Here is a 20,620-nt window from a genome sequence, read left to right as displayed (position 1 = left end):
ATTCCTCATGGAATTGCTCCAGAGATTCCTCTTGAACTTCAGAATTCCTCCTAGAGTTACTCCAGGAAACTCTCTTGGAGTTCCTCTAGAAATTTCTTTTGCAGTTCCTTCATCAATTTCTATTGGAGTTCTTCCAAATATTACTCCTGGGATTCCGTCAAAAGATTATCCATGAATTGCTCCTGGAGTTCCTCTAGGAATTTATTTAGAAGTTACTCAAGGAATTTATATTGCACACTTGAAAATAACCATGTAAATTTATGTCAATTAACATGCACATAAAAGGAGCGGACCCTTTAAACATTGTATCATGTCTTGAAATTACATGATGACAAGAAACCAAAAAAATACACGTCGTGACGTAAAAGTGAGCAACAAACGAGAAGCTCATTTTTACGTCACGACGTGTAATTTTGTTTTCATTTATCATGCCACGGAAGATGTTTCTTTAAAGTGATAAAATGCAGCAGATCAATATTTTCCTTTTGAATTTTCACACTGAACCTACTTACGTTTTAATTTTATCGATCTATGGATTCATACGTCGCAAATCATCACTGGCAAAGAAGGCAAAATATGCTCATCTTTTGAAAACTATATCACTACCGCTTGATCAAATGGATTGGCCCCAAGCGCATGCAATTTGTTTCTAATGGGAACAAATTCACTAATTGCACTGCTGGTTTTTGTTTTTCCGTTTGATAAATCAGGTTTGAACGGGAATTACGGACTTGCTATCAACAAACCTTTTCACACTTTATGCCTACAGCGGAATTACGTCGTTTGTATACCGTCGGAACACTTGATCAAGCACTCACAAAATGTATCAAAATGCACATTGAACACTCTTTATTATCGTTCACGATTTAAAAGTTTATAAGTATATCTTGAAATAATGGGAAATACTTACAAACACCCCGAACAGTACAGCTAGCGATTATATTTTTTGCACCGCGCACCGACCGAATAAGCAAACTAATGATTACCAAGATGTGAGCTCTCAGTACATCTTCGTGTAAATCTACATGCAATAAATCTCAAAAAATGAAAACTTCAATGAAAGAGAACACATTTCAACGATACATAAAAACGGACGTAAGTTTAAGTCTTATATATGTTTGAGTCTCAATATATTTAAGCGCATTAGAGATTCGGTCAGTTGTAATTTTTTTAGAGTATGGAGTATGGAATTGGATTTTTTAGAGTATGGAGTTTATCCAAGAATTCATCGATGACGATGATTCCTCCATGAATTCCAGCAGATATTTCTTGCTTCTCAGATTCCCTTCAATAATTCTACCTGGGGCTCATCCACGATTTCTTTTACAGGTTCCTGCAGGAATTATTCCTGGAGTTTCTCCAAAAAACTTCTTCAGGCTCCTCAAGAAATTACTTCTGGAGTTCTCATCCAGAATTCCATCCTGAATTTCTACAAGAATTTACCCAGAATTCGTCCAGGAATTCATCCAGGTACCCTCCAGAAATCCAACCTCCAGGAATTCATTCTGAATTCCCTAGCAGCTCATTCGGAATTCCCAGGAATTCATTTGGGATTCCCCAGGAATTCATTCGAATTCCACTACGAATTCATTCGGAATTCCACTAGGAATTCATTCTGAATTCCCCCAGGAATTCATTCTGAATTCCCCCAGGAATTCATTCTGAATTCCTCCAGGAATTCATTCTAAGTTCCCCCAGGAATTCATTCTGAATTCCCCCAGGAATTTATTCTGAATTCCCCCAGGAATTCATTCTAAGTTCCCCCAGGAATTCATTCTGAATTTCACCTGGAATTAATTCTGAATTCCCCCTGATTTTCATTCTAAATTCCCCCAGGAATTAATTCTGAATTTCCCCCAGGAATTCATTCTGAATTCCACCAGGAATTCATCCGGAGTTCGAAAATTTCTTCAAAAAATCATCTTTGAGTCTCTTTAGAAACCTATCTTGGAGGTACTCCAGGCATTCTTAGAAAAGTTGGAATTCAGAATGAATTCCTGGGGGAATTCAGAATAAATTCCTGGGGGATTTCAGATTGGACTCCTGGGGGAATTCAGAATGAACTCCTGGGGAAATTCAGAATGAATTCCTGGGGGAATTCAGAAAGAACTCCTGCGGGGAATCAGAATGAATTCCTGGGGGAATTCATAATAAATTCCTTGGGGAATTCAGAATGAATTCCCTGGTGAATTCAGAATGAATTCCTTGGTGAACTTAAAATGAATTCCTGGGGGAATTCCAAATGAATTCCTGGGGAAATTCCGAATGAATTCTTGGGGGAATTCCGGATGAACTCCGGATGAATTCCGAATAACTTCCTGGGGGAATTCCGGATGAATTCCTGGGGAAATTCCGAATGAATTCCTGGGGAAATTCCAAATTAATTCCTGGGGGAATTCCTAAAGAAATTCCGGATGAATTCTTGGGGGAATTCCGGATGAACTCCGGATGAACTCTGGATGAATTCCTGGGGAAATTCCAGATGAATTACTGGGGGAATTCTGAATGAATTCATGGGGGGATTACGAATGAATTCCTGGGGGAATTTCGAAGGAACTCCTGCGGGAATTCCGAATGAATTCCGATTAAATTCCTGGGGGAATTCCGAATGAATTCCTGGGGGAATTCTGAATGAATTCCTGGGGGAATTCTGAATGAATTCCTGGGGGAAATCCGAATGAATTCCTGGGGGAATTCCGAATGAATTCCTGGGGGAATTCCGAATGCATTCCTGGGAGATTTCAGAATGAATTCCTAGATGTATTCAGTATGAATTTCTGAAAGAATTCTGCATGAATCCTGGGGTAATTCTGAATGAATTCCTGGGAAATTCCGAATGAATTTCTGGGAGAATTCCGAATGAATTCCTGGGGAATTCCGAATGAATTCCTGGAGGAATCGAGAAGAAAATCCTGGAGGACTTCATGAATCCCTGGGTAATTCCGAATGAATTCCTGGGAAATTCCGAATGAATTCCTGGAGAATTCAGAATGAATTCCTGGGGGAATTCCGAATGAATACCTGGGGAAATTCAGAATGAATTCTTGGGAGAATTCAGAATAGATTCCTGGGAGAATTCAGAATAAATTCCTGGGGGAATTAAGAATGAATTCCTGGGGGAATTCCTAAGGAATTTCCGGATGAAGTCTTGGGGGAATTCCGGATTAACTTCGGATGAACTCCGGATGAATTCCTGGGGGATTTCCAGATGAGTTACTGGGGGAATTCTGAATGAATTCCTGGGGGGATTCCGAGTGAATTCCGGGGGGAATTTCGAATGAATTCCTGTGGGAATTCCGAATGAACTCCTGGGAGAATTCCAAATAAATTCCTGTGGGTATTCCGAATGAATTCCTGGGGGAATTCGGAAAGAATTCGTGGGGAAATTCCGGAGAAATTCCTGGGGGAATTCCGAATGAATTCCTGGGGGACTTCTGAATGAATTCCTGGGGGAAATCCGAATGAATTCCTGGGGGAATTCCGAATGCATTCCTGGGGGAATTCCGAATGCATTCCTGGGAGATTTGAGAATGAATTCCTAGGGGAATTCAGGATGAATTTCTGAAAGAATTCCGCATGAATTCCTGGGGGCCCTGGGGGAATTCCGAATGAATCCCTGGGGGAATTCCGAATGAATTACTTGGAGAATTCCGAATGAATTCCTGGGGGAATTCCGAATGAATTCCTGGGGAAATCGAGAACAAATTCCTGGGGGAATTCAGAATGAATTCCTGGGGGAATTTAGAATGAATTCCTGGGGGAATTCCGAATGAATACCTGGGGGAATTCCGAATGAATACCTGGGGAAATTCAGAATGAATTCTTGGGAAAATTCAGAATAAATTCCTGGGAGAATTCAGAATAAATTCCTGGGGGAATTCAGAATGAATTTCTGGGGGAATTCAGAATGAATTCCTGGAGGAATTCAGGATGAATTCCTCGAAGAGTTCAGAATGAATTCCTAGAATTCAGAATGAATTCCTGGGGAATTCAGAATGAATTCTGGGAAATTCAGAATGAATTCTGGGGCAATTCCGAAAAATTCCTCGAAATTCAGAATAAATTCCTGGGAAAATTCAGAATAAATTCCTGAGAGAATTTAGGATGAATTCCTGGGGGAATTCATGATGAATTCCTGGGGGAATTCATGATGAATTCCTGGGGGAATTCATGATGAATTCCTGGGGGAATTCAGGATGAATTCCTGGGGGAATTCAGGATGAATTCCTGGGGGAATTCAGGATGAATTCCTGGGTGAATTCAGGATGAATTCCTGGGTGAATTCAGGATGAATTCCTGGGTGAATTCAGGATGAATTCCTGGGTGAATTCAGGATGAATTCCTGGGTGAATTCAGGATGAATTCCTGGGTGAATTCAGGATGAACTCCTGGTGGAATTCAGGATAAATTCCTGGTGGAATTCAGGATGAATTCCTAGGGGAATTCAGGATGAATTCCTAGGGGAATTCAGGATGAATTCTAGAATTCAGGATGAATTCTAGGAATTCAGGATGAATTCCTAGAATTCAGGATGAATTCCTAGGGGAATTCAGGATGAATTCCTAGGGAATTCAGGATGAATTCCTAGGGAATTCAGGATGAATTCTAGGGAATTCAGGATGAATTCCTAGGGAATTCAGGATGAATTCCTAGGGAATTCAGGATGAATTCTAGAATTCAGGATGAATTCTAGGGAATTCAGGATGAATTCTAGGAATTCAGGATGAATTCCTAAGGGAATTCAGGATGAATTCCTAAGGGAATTCAGGATGAATTCCTAAGGGAATTCAGGATGAATTCCTAAGGGAATTCAGGATGAATTCCTAAGGGAATTCAGGATGAATTCCTAAGGGAATTCAGGATGAATTCCTGGGGAAATTCAGAATGAATTCCTGGGGAAATTCAGAATGAATTCCTGGGGAAATTCAGAATGAATTCCTGGGGAAATTCAGAATGAATTCCTGGGGAAATTCAGGATGAATTCCTGGGGGAATTCAGAATGACTTCCTGGGAATTCAGGATGAATTCCTGGGGAATTCAGGATGAATTCCTGGGGAATTCAGGATGAATTCCTGGGGAATTCAGGATGAATTCCTGGGGAATTCAGGATGAATTCTGGGGAATTCAGGATGAATTCTCTGAAATTCAGGATGAATTCCTGGGGAATTCAGGATGAATTCCTGGGGAATTCAGGATGAATTCCTGGGGAATTCAGGATGAATTCCTGGGGAATTCAGGATGAATTCCTGGGGGAATTCAGGATGAATTCCTGGTGGAATTCAGGATAAATTCCTGGGGGAATTCAGGATGAATTCCTGGGAAATTCAGGATGAATTCCTGGGAAATTCAGGATGAATTCTGGGGAATTCAGGATGAATTCCTGGGGAATTCAGGATGAATTCCTGGGGAATTCAGGATGAATTCCTGGGAATTCAGGATGAATTCCTGGGGAATTCAGGATGAATTCTGGGGAATTCAGGATGAATTCCTGGGGAATTCAGGATGAATTCCTGGGGAATTCAGGATGAATTCCTGGGGAATTCAGGATGAATTCCTGGGAATTCAGGATGAATTCCTGGGAATTCAGGATGAATTCCTGGGGAATTCAGGATGAATTCCTGGGGAATTCAGGATGAATTCCTGGGAATTCAGGATGAATTCCTGGGGAATTCAGGATGAATTCCTGGGAATTCAGGATGAATTCTGGGGAATTCAGGATGAATTCCTGGGAATTCAGGATGAATTCCTGGGGAATTCAGGATGAATTCTGGGGAATTCAGGATGAATTCCTGGGAATTCAGGATGAATTCCTGGGAATTCAGGATGAATTCCTGGGGAATTCAGGATGAATTCCTGGGGAATTCAGGATGAATTCCTGGGAATTCAGGATGAATTCTGGGAATTCAGGATGAATTCCTGGGAATTCAGGATGAATTCCTGGGGAATTCAGGATGAATTCCTGGGGAATTCAGGATGAATTCCTGGGAATTCAGGATGAATTCTGGGGAATTCAGGATGAATTCTGGGGAATTCAGGATGAATTCCTGGGGAATTCAGGATGAATTTCTGGGGAATTCAGGATGAATTTCTGGGAATTCAGGATGAATTCCTAGGGAATTCAGGATGAATTCTAGAATTCAGGATGAATTCCTAGGGGAATTCAGGATGAATTCCTAGGGGAATTCAGGATGAATTCCTAGGGGAATTCAGGATGAATTCCTGGGGGAATTCAGGATGAATTCCTAGGGGAATTCAGGATGAATTCCTGGGGGAATTCAGAATGAATTCCTGGGGAAATTCAGAATGAGTTCCTGGGGGAATTCTGAATGAATTCTTGGAGGAATTCTGAATGAATTCCTGGAGGAATTCCGAATGAATTCCTGGGGGAATTTCGAATGAATTCCTGGGGGAATTCTGAATGAATTCCTTGGGGAATTGCGAATGAATTCCTGGGGGAATCGACAAAAAATTCCAGGGGGAATTCAGAATGAATTCCTGGGGGAATCGACAAAAAATTCCAGGGGGAATTCAGAATGAATTCCTGGGGAAATTCGGAATGAATTCCTGGGGGAATTCGGAATGAATTCCTGGGGGAATTCAGAATGAATTCCTGGGGGAATTCCGAATGAATTCATGGGGAAATTCAGCATGAATTCTTGGGAGAATTCGGAATAAATTCCTGGGAGAATTCAGAATAAATTCCTGGGGAATTTAGAATGAATCCTTGGGGGAATTTAGAATGAATTCCTGGGGAATTCAGAATGAATTCCTGGGGGAGTTCCGAACTAATTCCTGGGGGAATTCCGAATAAATTCCTCGGGAAATTCAGAATGAATTCTTGGGAGAATTCAGAATGAATTCCTAGGTGAATTCCGAATGAATTCCTGGGGGAATCGAGAACAAATTCCTGGGGAAATGAAGAATGATTTCTTGAGAGAATTCGGAATAAATTCCTGGGAGAATTCAGAATAAATTCCTGGGGGAATTTAGAATGAATTCTCGGGGGAATTTAGAATGAATTCCTGGGGAAATTCAGAATGAATTCTTGGGAGAATTCAGAATAAATTCCTGGTCTCCCAGGAATCAGATTAAATTCCTGAGGGAATTTAGAATGAATTCTTGGGGGAATTCAGAATGAATTTCTGGGGAATTCAGAATGAATTCCTGGGGGAATTCAGAATGAATTCCTGGGAGAATTCAGAATGAATTCCTGGGGGAATTCAGAATGAAATCCTAGGGGAATCCCGAATTAATTCCTGGGGAAATTCAGAATGAATTCCTGGGAGAATTCAGAATAAATTCCTGGGAGAATTCAGAATAAATTTCTGGAGGAATTTAGAATGAATTCCTGGGGGAATTCAGAATGAATCCATGGAGGAATTCAGGATGAATTCCTGGGGGAATTCAGGATGAATTCCTGGGGGAATTCAGGATGAATTCCTGGGGGAATCCAGGATGAATTCCTGGGGGAATTCAGGATGAATTCCTGGGGGAATTCAGGATGAATTCCTGGGGTAATTCAGGATGAATTCCTGGGGTAATTCAGGATGAATTCCTGGGGGAATTCAGGATGAATTCCTGGGGGAATTCAGGATGAATTCTTGGAGGAACTCAGAATGAATTCCTGGGGGAATTCAACGTGATTTTCTCACAGACTCACAGAATGAATTCCTAGGGAAATTCCGGATGAGTTCCTGGGGGAATTCAGAATGAAATCCTTGGGGAATCCCGAATTAATTCCTCGGGAAATTCAGAATGAATTCCTGGGAGAATTCAGAATAAATTCCTGGGAAAATTCAGAATAAATTCTTGGGGGAATTTAGAATGAATTCCTGAGAGAATTCAGAATAAATTCCTGGGAGAATTCAGAATAAATTCTTGGGGGAATTTAGAATGAATTCATGGGGGAATTTAGAATGAATTCCTGGGGGAATTCAGGATGAATTCCTGGGGTAATTCAGGATGAATTCCTGGGGGAATTCAGGATGAATTCTTGGAGGAACTCAGAATGAATTCCTGGGGGAATTCAACGTGATTTTGTCACAGACTCACAGAATGAATTCCTAGGGGAATTCCGGATGAGTTCCTGGGGAAATTCAGAATGAATTCCTGGGGAAATTCAGAATGAATTCCTGGGGAAATTCAGAATGAATTCCTGGGGGAATTCTGAATGAATTCCTGGAGGAATTCTGAATGAATTCCTGGAGGAATTCTGAATGAATTCCTGGGGGGAATTCCTCATTTTGAATTTTCACAGGAATTCATTCTGAATTACATCAGGAATTCATTCTGAACTACATCAGTAATTCATTCTTAATTCCCCCAGGAATTCATTTCGAATTTCTCGAGGAATATATTAAAAATTCTCCCAAAAATTCATTTTGAATTTTCCCAAGACTTCATTCTACATGAAATGCGAACATATACAGTATTGATCCGATTTTGTCACTCCTCGATTTTGTCTACCCCTGATTTTGTCTACTCCCGATTTTATCACGTTTTCGACCCAATTTGCCGCAAACAACAATGATTTTTATGAAATAACTTTCACCGCCTGTAACTTATTATGAATCATATATGAGTATCTGTCAAGAAGTTTGTAAGTCTCTTCGACAATAAATTACGGGTTCCATTCACGTATTTTGCCTTTACTGGTGCATATTGGCGAAACAAAAAAATTTGAAATAAAAACTGTTCCGATATTTTCATAATTCACCAAGGGGGTGATAAAATCGGGATATTACTGTATCAAGAAGGGGTCACACAAAGTGTGTTATGTTCAATAACTGCCTTCATTACGGAACGCACGATAACGAAAATAACTACTTAAAATACAAACATATACCAAAAAGGGGTCTCACAACTTGTTTATTTTCAAATGGAGGCCATTAAGGAGGTTGATCCACAGACCTTGACTCTTTGGAGTTCATAGACTACCTGGAGCCCAAGACAACAACATGAACTACCTGTAATTCAAACATATACCAAGAAGGGGTCACAAAACTTGTTTATTCTTCGATAACTACCTTCATTACCACCGTGATGAACTTACTTTTAAGATAAAAAATCACGTTAATAAAGTATTTAAAAAAAAAATCATTACTGAGATTGATTCGAAGACCTTGACTCTATGGAGATCGTAGACTACCTGGAATCAATGACAACAACAATAACTACTTGGATGAGATTTATTGGACGACCTGGAACATATACTGTGAAAGCATGATATGCTAAGCACCATAAAGAGCATGTACCGTTCTTGAAATTGCACGATAGACCTTTGGTTTCTCTAGCAGACCTTAAGATCTTATTCCTGGGATTTTTTGGATGACTGAGGCCTTACTCCAGGGGTTTTTGGAGACCCTGAACATATTCTGTGAACACCGACTATTCTAAGAAGCGCAATGAGCATGTAAAAATTTTGAAACGGGTTGATAGTCCTTTGGTTACGCGTGTAGACTCTTAAGCCTTACTTCAAAGATTTCTTGTATAATAATGGACAAAAGCTGTAAACCTTGACAATGAGCAAAAAGTACATGAGTTTTTGTTTCCAAAACTGTCAAAATTATCTAAATCGGTTGAAAATTGTTAAAGTTATGAAAATATCAATTTATGGGAACACGGGTACCCTGTCGGCCATCCACGTGGTAAAAAAAATCAGATGCCCCTCCCCACGTCCCTCCTCACTGTATCAACGTGATTTTCTCACAGGTGCTACATTTAATGGAGTTTATAAATGTCACCGAGTTTCAGCTTTCAGCTATAAAAAGACACTGAAATATCACCACTTGAAGTTGAAAAAGGAACACGGGTACCCTGTCGGCCGCATAAGGGTTAAAAATGACAAATAAATTCTCTAGCCGTAACATAATTATAAGAGCGACTAATATCTTTATATCAACATTATAATAAACGTTGATAAAATTATGCGGTACAAAAGTTTTCTTCAAAGGTCTGATTCGCTACAAACGATGGATTCTTCTCCATAGTGTACGCAATTCACTTTGTTCCAGCTATGAATACTGCGTTCAATACTATTGGTGTCGTGGTAACACATGCTGAATGGCACAGACGCACGATTCACGAGTTGTACTAAGTGTACATAAATGCAGCCATTGGCAGACTGGTAAACTACTTCAGACTGCAGTGGTTTGGACATGTAGTACGTATGCCGGGAAAGATACCAGCAAAAGTGATATTTAGCAGAAAACCGGGAAGACGACGTCGGCTCTGCGGTGGACCCCATACCCGCTGGCTCTGTGCAATCGAGGAAGATGCGTGGCTTGGAAACTGGCCCGAGAAAAAGCGACCTCAGTTTTGCTCCGGAGTGCACGACCATCATAAGCATTCTACCCCTAAATCCAAAGAGGTGATTTTTTATTGGAAAATTATTTCTAAGATCTCCTGATGAGTTTTAAGAACACATCTCGAAAAAAACTATTCCCATAGATCAAAAATGAAAGAATAAATTTATCCCTCCGATTTGAAGGAATTTTATTTCACATCAAATTCGTGCTCAAGTACTCAAAATGCTCAAGGATCGAATACGCGGCTAATTTAATCTTATTGGTAGAACAATTGTTCTAAATTGGCGTTTTGGAGTGCAACAAAGTCTTCCGTCGGGTTAATCCTTAACACTGTTCAATTACATCGCCTTTTTGATTCTTCATTGAGGTTTCAAAGTTTTTTTTTCTGAAATATTTCCTTTCCTGCCGCAAGCAGATCTCAACTAGAAATGAAAAAACGAGCATAATCTAGAACAAACGAAGTGAACCATTTGGAATAACTATCGTAGTAACACCTCCACGCCTGTTTATCTTTCACAAAAGAATGGGGCAGCATCGTGTGCAGTCATTCCTAAGCACACAATAAATTAGCAATTTTTCAGCAGCAACATCCTGGAAACAAAGGCAACCCATGGATAGACCAACCCGGTTGAATATTTCACCCTGGCATACCTGTTTGAATATGAATGCAGAATTGCTTTGTTCCTTCAGCACATCCATACAGGCATATTTTGCTACCATATATGAGGTGTAGGTTCCTGGCATGGACTGAACTCCAGCATTCCGGAATGCAAAGCTTTGGCATCCCACACACAGTTGCAGCCAACCCAGCACCGCTGACTGCTAGGACTGGTTCGTCCAGCCGTCTCGTCTGAGGAGGAAAAGTGAAACACATTTGCCTGTGCAGTCCGCAGTCGCCAGATTGGCTGTCGGGGCGCAAGCTAATTAACCGTATCAGAGAACGGTACACGAAGCGATACCACAAGAAAGACCAGCCGATAAGCGAGGAGAATTCTTCCTGAAAGGGAGAGGTCCTTTGCAGCACCAACACTACCGGAGACCGTCGTTGTTGGTCGCCATCATCGATACAGCGTCGGATACGACCCACTCTCGAAGTTTCCTGAAAGACGAAACAACAACTCGGCGACGACCGGCAGCGACCAGGCACATGGATCCGGACCGGGCCATATGCCCGAAATTAGCCATACCTGAATTCCGATGAATAAATTTTTAATAGCCAAAGCGATCGAACGTCGAAACCGAAATGGAACCCCCGGAAAATCGGAATTTTTCACGCCTAAGGCCAGATGTTTAGCTGCTGCTTAGAAAAAGTGAGTCCGATAGACAGGATAGACAGTTGCATCAAAAGCTGATCACCTTTATCCGACGGCGGCGGCGGCGACGACGACGACGACGGCAATGCTTGGCACCATTTTTCGTCATCAGCCGAGATAAAGGAAAACGTTACGAGCGTGAAACAGCTGGAAAATGAAGCTTTTCTCTTGGCTTCTAATCATCCGAGGCTGCAATTCTGTTTCTTAACTTTGTTTTCTTGCTTCGAAAGAAGTCGATAATGTCTATTTGGGAAGTAATTTGATAAGCTTGACAAGCTTATTGGTAGACACATATATGACCCTATCATAATTTAGTTGATCGTGCATCGACTATCTACTGACAAGATTTTGGTAATAAAAGTTTCATTTTTGAGGATTGAAATATTTCACAATGAAGTCAAAGCTTGTCAAGATACAGTAGTAGGAGTTTGAAACTTTGCAAACATCAAATGATTCTTATCGGTGAATCCAATGCACAGTGGTCCAGGTAGCATACAAACCGGTAATGAGTTGTTCAAGCCGAAAATAGCAGAGATAGAAAAAAAACTTTGTTCTACAAAGTTGCTCCTAACGGTAAGGGGCTTATTGAGGTTTTCATAAAAATTAGGGTGGGCCACATTTGAAAAAAATAAAAATAAAACTTTTTCATTTGCAGAGATACGGGTATACAATGTTCCGCGAAGTTGATGTTCAGCCAGATTCCAAGAATTTTGCTCAAAACATTATTTCTGTAGCTCTTAAATTGACTGATTTAGAGCAATTTTCCCAAGTCTACTTAAGGTGACCCTTAAAAAAACAGTTTTTTTGCTCTACCTTTTTTGTTTCAAATTTCTCAGCAATGTGATGTTTAAACCACTTTTTGTGCTTTGCAGGGCGCAACTTTTCATGGGCTTATCTTATGCGGATCGAAAGTTATTGAGGTTTTTCTTCGAAAAAAACGTTTTCTTCTAACGGCTGAATCTATGAATGGCGCAAACATTTTTTCAATCTGTTTTCTCGACCTTATTCTACTACTTTCAGGCTTCATTTCAGGGTATTTAAATCGAGGGGGCAATTGAAAATAACCCCATGTTATTGCAATGAAAAATTACCGTTTTTTTTCATTTTCAAGCACTAATTTGCTATTTTTATGTGTTTGGCTTCCATGGTTTACTTCGTGATATGGCAAACGCCACACCATTTTGTTATAGAGCCTGAGCAGAAGCCAATAACTTGAAAACAGCCGTTCTTATGAACTTGATATGAATAAGAAGAGGTAACATGATAAAAATAATAACAAAAATTAATATCCAAAATAAATACTTCAGGCATAACATTATCAGATATTTTAATACAAAACGAAAAATAATTATGTTTTGCCGTTGATATTGTAATAACAACATATGTTATGCCTTGAATATTTTGTATATTACTTTTTGTTATTTCATATCTTATACATGTGAGTAATTCTCGCTGAGACCGGGCCACTATTTGCACGAGGTCTTTGAAAATGCCCAAATTTATGTTAATTCGAATGCTTTCGGCGAGTTTATTAGGGATCCGAGTTTAATTTTTCAGAAAGATGGATCCCTCGTTAGTTATAGATGAAATCACTTTTATGGACCCCTCGATTTTTGTCAATTCTTGACTCACCAAAACTGTCATAACTCCAACATTTCTCAACCGATCTTAGAGATCAGCATATCGTTGGAAAGAGGAAGAGAGTGTCCTCAACAACAACAATGGAGCAGCCATGTTTGATTTGGCTGCCATATTGGATTTATTTTTGAAAACTATTTTTTTGCTAGGTTTGCAACCACTGATTTTTAATATCTGCATCGATGGAAAGCTTAGCTTATATTGAGCTTTGCGTTCAAAAATCTCAGGTGTCTGTTTTTTCTATCAAAAGTTATGTATGATTCACCAAATTTTTTTTAAAGGCCCATCTGATGCAAGAACATTATTTTTATGGTGATTATGAGACTACGACATCAGTTCATTGATTTCATACACTATTCTACGCCAAATATATTTTGAAAATGAGGAGCATATCTACAACAGTAATTTATTTGGAAGGCTCAAAACTTTAATCCAATACCAAATCCAATATGGCTGCCCCATTTTTATTATTGCAAATTTAGGATACACTCTTTCTCTTTCCAACGATATACTGATCCCTAAGATCGGTTGAGAAAGGAGTTATGACAATTTTGGGGAATCAAGAATTGACAATAATCGAGGGGTCCATAAAAGTGATTTCATCTATAACTAACGAGGGGTCCATCTTTCTGAAAAATTAAACTCGGATCCCTAATAAACTCGCCGAAAGCATTCAAATTAACATAAATTTGGGCATTTTCAAAGACCTGCAAATAGTGGCTCGGTCTCTGCGAGAATTACTCACGTTGTATAAGATATGAAATAACAAAAAGTAATATACAAAGTATTCAAGGCATAACATATGTTGTTATTACAATATCAACGGCAAAACATAATTATTTTTCGTTTTGTATTAAAATATCTGATAATGTTATGCCTGAAGTATTTATTTTGGATATTAATTTTTGTCATGTTACCTCTTATTCATATCAAGTTCATAAGAACTGCTGTTTTCAAGATATTAGCTTCGGCTTAGGCTCTATAACAAAATGGTGTGGCGTTTGCCACATCACGAAGTAAGCCATGGAAGCAAAACACATAAAAATAGCAAATTAGTGCTTGAAAATGTAAAAAACGGTAATTTTTCATTGCAATAATATGGGGTTATTTTCAATTACCCCCTCGATTCAAATACCCTGAAATGAAGCCTAAAAGTAGTAGAATAAGGTCGAGAAAACAGATTGAAAAAATGTTTGCGCCATTAATAGATACAGCCGTTAGAAGAAAACGTTTTTTTCGAAGAAAAACCTCAATAACTTTTGATCCGCATAAGATATGGCAACGTTAGGCCCATGAAAAGTTGCGCCCTGCAAAGCACAAAAAGTGGTCTGAACATCACATTGCTGAGAAATTTGAAACAAAAAAGTTAGAGCAAAAAAACTGGTTTTTTAAGGGTCACCCTAAGTAAACTTGGGAAAATTGCTCTAAATCAGTCAATTTAAGAGCTAGAGAAATAATTTTTTGAGCAAAATTCTTGGAATCTGGCTGAACTACAACTTCGCCGAACATTGTATACCCGTATCTCTGCAAATGAAAAAGTTTTATTTTTATTTTTTTTCAAATGTGGCCCACCCTAATTTTTATGAAAACCTCAATAAGCCCCTTACCGTTAGGAGCAACTTTGTAGAACAAAGTTTTTTTCTATCTCTGCTATTTTCGGCTTGAAAAACTTATTACCACTTTGTCTCCTCCCTGGACCAATGTGCAATCTTATCAAGTGAATCCAAATTATTAAAAACAAGAGATAATCCTTAGCTGAGAACCTTAATTAAACTTACCTTGAAAAGGATATCCACTAAAGAACGGCCTCATGTTGAGGGAGTTCGCCCCGGACATGCTCCCCGACACATCCATGTTTGCACTTTTGAGATCACAGACTATTCACTTTCCACCCGCTACAAAGTAATAATGCACCTTGAATCACTTTAATATTCACCACCGCAATCCACTTCATCAAACGTATTGTTCACACCTTCCAATTTTATTGCGTGTTAATAAACCACCGATCTTTGCACTCCCATTTTCAGTGTTCGTTCCGCTCCGAAAATTTATTCAAAATGTGCGCCATGCCGGTGCAGTGCGCTGCTCTTCCTTGCAATTACGGGCTTTCCATCAGTCGGTATCTTCACAAACACCCCACCAACAACACACAGCCAGCCGGGGCTGAGCCGCGCTAATGAAATAATTATTTAATTTACAACCATTTGTGGTTCGCGAGCATTCTCATGCGTTAGCTTCGCGCACCGGACTGTCACTCTCGATTATGAGGGTTGCGGGTGGAGGTGGCGGTGGCGATCGCGCTCGTTCTTCGGTAAAACTTTTCACTTCACGTTTCTTGCGCTGTAATTTCTTTTTCACGCCTCCTCGATCCTGGATTTCCAGCGGGGTTGAATAAGATCGTCGCTTACACACGGTGGTCTTTGTGGATAAGTAATTGCAAATTAATTCAGTATCGGGCCGATCGATTTGCAATAAATTTCACTCAGATGAACCTGATCTAGGTAAAGATTATCATGTTAACATGTTCATTGTTTTCGTATATATTATCTCACAACTGGTGCTTATCTGTTGAGAAGTATTAAAATTATACACTAGAAAAAATCAATAGGAACAAAATAAATTGGCATTAAGCAATTCACGCAATGTGTAAGGTAATATTCGTCTTGAACATTGTGTGCGAGCAGTGTCACTTTAGCGCGCCACCACAAGTTTTGAAAGTATTTCATCTCATAAAAGTAAGACAGCAGTCGTGTTCAGTCCTGATCATGTCCTTGTTGAGCCTTTTAAAGACAGATGAAGAATCTTATTCAACCTATCAGTATTGGCACTGCCGGTGAACTATAAGAATTCCTAATCTGATAGAGCTGGTGTTCCCCAAGGCAGCATACTGGGGCCCATATTGCATAACATTTTTACTTCTGACTTACCTGATTTACCAGTAGGATGTCAACAATCTTTGTTTGCAGATGACACAGGCCTTTCCGCCAAAAGGCGAAGCCTTCGTGTCATTTGTAGTAGATTGTAAAAAAGTTTGGATATTTTCTCCACTTACTTCCAAAAATGGAAAATTTCCCCGATTGCTTCCAAAACTCAGCTTATAATTTTCCCACATAAGCCGAGAGCTTATAATTTGAAACGTTCTAGCAGACATATTGTCACTAAGAATGGAGTTCCAATGAATTGGTCTAGCGAAGCTAAATATTTAGAACTTTTGCTAGATCACAAATTAACTTTTTTAAATTACATTGAAGGCATTCAAGCCAAATGTAACAAATGTAATAAGGGTCTATATCCACTTATAAACAGAAAATCAAAACTTTGTCTTAAGAACAAATGTTTGATTTACAATCAAATTTTTAGACCAGCCATGTTGTATGATGTGCCAATATGGACTAGTTGCTGCAATTCCAGAAAGAAGGCTCCCCAGAGGAATCAAAATAAATTTTTGAAAATGATTCTGAAGTTGCCTCCGTGGTATAGTACCAATGAACTTCATAGAATTTCTAATAATGCCCAAGAGAATAATTCCCAAATTTAGACGAAACGAAAACCGTCGCAAAAACTATTGTACCCTTGTGCCCTTGGTATAAATTAGGTTAAGTTTAGTTTAAGTTACAAAAAATGTGATTCCTACATGATTCAATTCAACCAGAAGAAAAATCTTAACTATCATAGGCTAGATTCAGAGAATCTAGAGATTATTTCTATTTTTCAACATATTTAGAGTTTGAAAATTCATGTTCAATGCTGACTTCTTGCAATTTTTTTAATTTTCAGAAGTATTTTTTTTTATTTTCCGTGTAACGAGTTGGTTAAATATTTTAGAGTGTAACATTCATCATTATAACCTTCTTTTGAATAAAATTAGTTGTAGAAAAATGATAAACTACAAATATTTCACTATTCAAATGTATACGAGCGAAAACACGGAGAAACAAAATATAACTCATTTTTCAATATTTTTTTTTATAACTGAGTTGGACTTTGAAAATTGAAGTTTACATTACTGATCAACATCAAAATCTGATCAATTTAAAATAACAAAAAAATATCAAAATACCCCGTCTAAAGGCGGTCTTGGGCATTATAGGGTTAAAATTAGTTGAAAAAAAAAACAAAAAAAAAATAAAAATATGCATTTGTGGTAATTTTATATTCAATGGTTCTGGCTCCGTAAAGTTGTTTTCGCGAAATCTGAGCCTACCAAATAAACAAACTGAAAAAAAAGCTTTGGTGATGTGCGATAGTCTGCAAATTGTTTTTTTATTACATTTTTTTTGAAAAACTCCGATGTAAATATGTACATTATGTTAATGATTTTTATTTGAAAAATTTTTTGGAGGCAACCACTTTCCTTCGATGGGAATCGAACCAATGACTCTTCGTACATCGACACTTCATTTCATAGCTCCCATGTCAATTCTATCAAAATCAAAGCAATGAAGAGCAATTCTCGTAAAATCTAAAGTCGATTCATTTTTGTATTTTTTTATTTCTCTGAAATTTTGCATATACATATATTTTTTTATGTTTTTATCTACCCAATTTTATGAAAGTGCGTTAAATTTCCAATGAAAAAGGTATATCTTGTTAATAAAACGTTCACATTTCTAACATTTTTGATATTTTCATGCAACTCTTTTGTGCTATGATGTCTTGTTAATAAGCATATGCGGTATTTCGAAAAAAAATCGTTTTAGGTGGTTCGAAACGAAATTCCGCGGAATTTCGCGGAATTTGAGCATGGCGAAATCTGATTTCTCGATTTCGTTTCGTTTCGTTAATTTGCATAAATTTCTCCATCAAAAACTAGATTTAAACGAAATTCAACGGAATTCCGCGGAATTTCTAAACTACTTCAAAATTTCGGCTACTCCGCTGAAAAAATCAGAGTCTGTTTTTAAATTCTGCTGCCTATATGCCTATTTCTTCTAGAAAACGTCTTCAGTGTTTTGTTGGAAATGTTCAACAAAAACGAAAAGCATCTTTTACTTAATTTTTTGAGGTTATCCTATTTTTAACGAAAATGCGTCGCATTTAACGCAACTTTTAGTACGTCAGGCTTAGAGTGTAAAAGTTAGTAATAAGAATTAGTTATTCTGATAACTTTGTCTAGCAGGCAAAGTCCTGGATTCCTAGCGTCATTGATGAAGTCTTTTCTAGGCGCCTCTTTGTTGCTAAAGGCCTTCATCTCCACTTAGGCCTTGAACCAGGTTTAAGCATATGAGCAAGTACCGTTCAAGAGTAAGGCGAGCATGAAGAAGGCCCTAAGAAAAAAATTTCTAGCAGATTGAAGATGCTTCAGAAATTTATCTGTGATATAACAGTAAATATTCAGCGAATCAACTAAATATACTTACAGTCCTTAAGAAGGTTTGAAATTTGTTGAAATATTATTTGACTATTTGAAAAAATGTTGTAGCATTGCAGAGTCGTGTCTATTTCTAGATCTTTGGTATCGCACTTGTCAAAGTCGAGAACGAATTGAAAGATTAGTAGAAATGCTGAAAGTAAAGACTCATGATTGCCTTCAGGTTCAGCTCATACTGTTTCTTGCACTTAAGGGGGAACAAAGATTGACAACAAACCACTACACACATCCGTATTTTTTGAATCAGTGTTTATGGTATTTCTCAGTGTTGCACTACTGCAATAACAGTTTTTCGAAGGACGAAAAGAGACAGACGACACAAAGCCGGTGGTAAATCATTCAGAAAGCAGAAATTCTTCTCATTGTCCAACTTTTCTTGAGCTTTAATTGAAAAAGTCGACTTACTTTATAGTACATCACGGAAAATAGGGCTTTGAAAACATGACAAATCGTGACAAATCATATCTCGCGCAAAGTTTCATAGAAGCGTAACTGCATTGATCGATTTATCTTCATAGATTTTTTTTTCGCTTATAACGCAAAAAATTCAAAGCTACAACCATGATTGTTGCTTCTGAAGCAAGATGCAACCATTCTTTACCCCCTCTAACTCTAAAATCTATGGCAAATTGTCTAAATTCGCTGCAATGTTAAAAAGAAATCATCGACAAAGAGAAATCGATGACCGCAGTTTCCCCCTTATGTTCATAAGCTCGAGATATACAAATTTTTGATGGTTAGCAACCTCTGAAGTGGATCAGTCGATTATCGAATTACCTATCGAGCCTGGGATAGCTCGTGCTGATTGTATTGCGGATTCATTTTGCTCATCTTTAGCATACTTAAGCATAATCAATTATTTTAAGGTGAAATAAGGGTTTTAACAGAATTATATCCGTAATGTGCTCGTCATGTGCTTCGGGGGCATACGCCTCACGATAAATTTCTTTTCAAACCGCTTCCATAACATGCTTCTTCTGTTACTAAAAATCTATTTTTTGCATAACAGTTAGGACAATATAAATATTAAAAACATTTATGTCCAACACCCCCCCCCCCTCTCGGATTTTTTTTGCCCAAGAGGGGGGAACAAAAAAAAATTCGGGTAATTTTGAGGATTTTGAAAACATTCTTCAACAAATCTGAGGAGTTTTTTGATTTTTAATCACTTTATTTATTTTTTGTTATCCCCCGCTCCTCCAACCCTGAACATCTCGGAGACCAGTAGGACATAATTTAAATTAAATACAGTGTTGACCCGATTTTGTCACTCCCCGATTTTATCACGTTTTCGACCTGATTTTATCACGTTTTCGAATCGATTTTGTCACCCCAAAAATTTTTATCATTCTTTTTATTGTCGTAAATGATACCACAAGCAACATTGATTTTCATGAAATAACTTTCACCGCCTGTAGTTTATTACGAACGACTTCTGAGTACCTGGGAAATATTTTGTAAGCACATTCGAAAAGAAATAACAGGTACCGTTCACGCATTTGGCCTTCCCAAGGCATAAAATGATTCATATTTCTTAAATGAATTAAAAAATTGGAAATATTTTTTTTCTCAATTTTGTCACATACCCTGTTTTATCACTCCAGACGAGCTCGCCCGAGCAGCACAAGTCAGACAAAAATGGTTGCCGCAACTTGATAGTGACTGAATCCGGTCACATATGAGTTGCAGTAACCAATATGGAACATGTGTGCTGCTAGGGCGGTGGTCTAGTGGCTACCGCTTCTGCCTTATAAGCAAGAGGTCGTGGGTTCAATTCTAGGCTCGTCCCTTTCCTACTTTGTATTTCTATCTTAGTTCTTTCTGTGTTTCACGTTGTACCAAAACGATTCCTACTGTTATAACCTTCCACGCAATCCCAAAAACCTCCCGTGGCACCTATGAGAGGTCGTAGAGTTCTCTGCATCTTTCTCAAGTAGGTGTCCAACAAACCATCCTTCCCCTTCCTCAGCATTCGCAAGGACGTGGCCAGG

The 20,620-nt window shown here is 38.5% G+C and overlaps 1 protein-coding gene across 1 annotated transcript in view; it reads right to left on the bottom strand.

The window, feature by feature from the left end:
• Nucleotides 1-20,620, bottom strand: part of LOC134222566 (paired box protein Pax-3-B-like) — a 50,940-nt gene that overhangs the window by 18,607 nt on the left and 11,713 nt on the right. The window contains exon 2 of the mRNA XM_062701726.1: nt 15,037-15,823. Coding sequence (XP_062557710.1) covers nt 15,037-15,112 — 76 coding nt within the window. The 5' untranslated portion in view covers nt 15,113-15,823. The remainder of the gene's footprint in view (nt 1-15,036; nt 15,824-20,620) is intronic.

The sequence above is a fragment of the Armigeres subalbatus genome, chromosome 3 (genome assembly GCF_024139115.2).
Source record: "Armigeres subalbatus isolate Guangzhou_Male chromosome 3, GZ_Asu_2, whole genome shotgun sequence".
NCBI classification, from domain to species: Eukaryota; Metazoa; Arthropoda; class Insecta; order Diptera; family Culicidae; genus Armigeres; species Armigeres subalbatus.
Note: the sequence above shows the minus strand (reverse complement) of the source record. Positions and strands in the feature narration are given on the sequence as shown.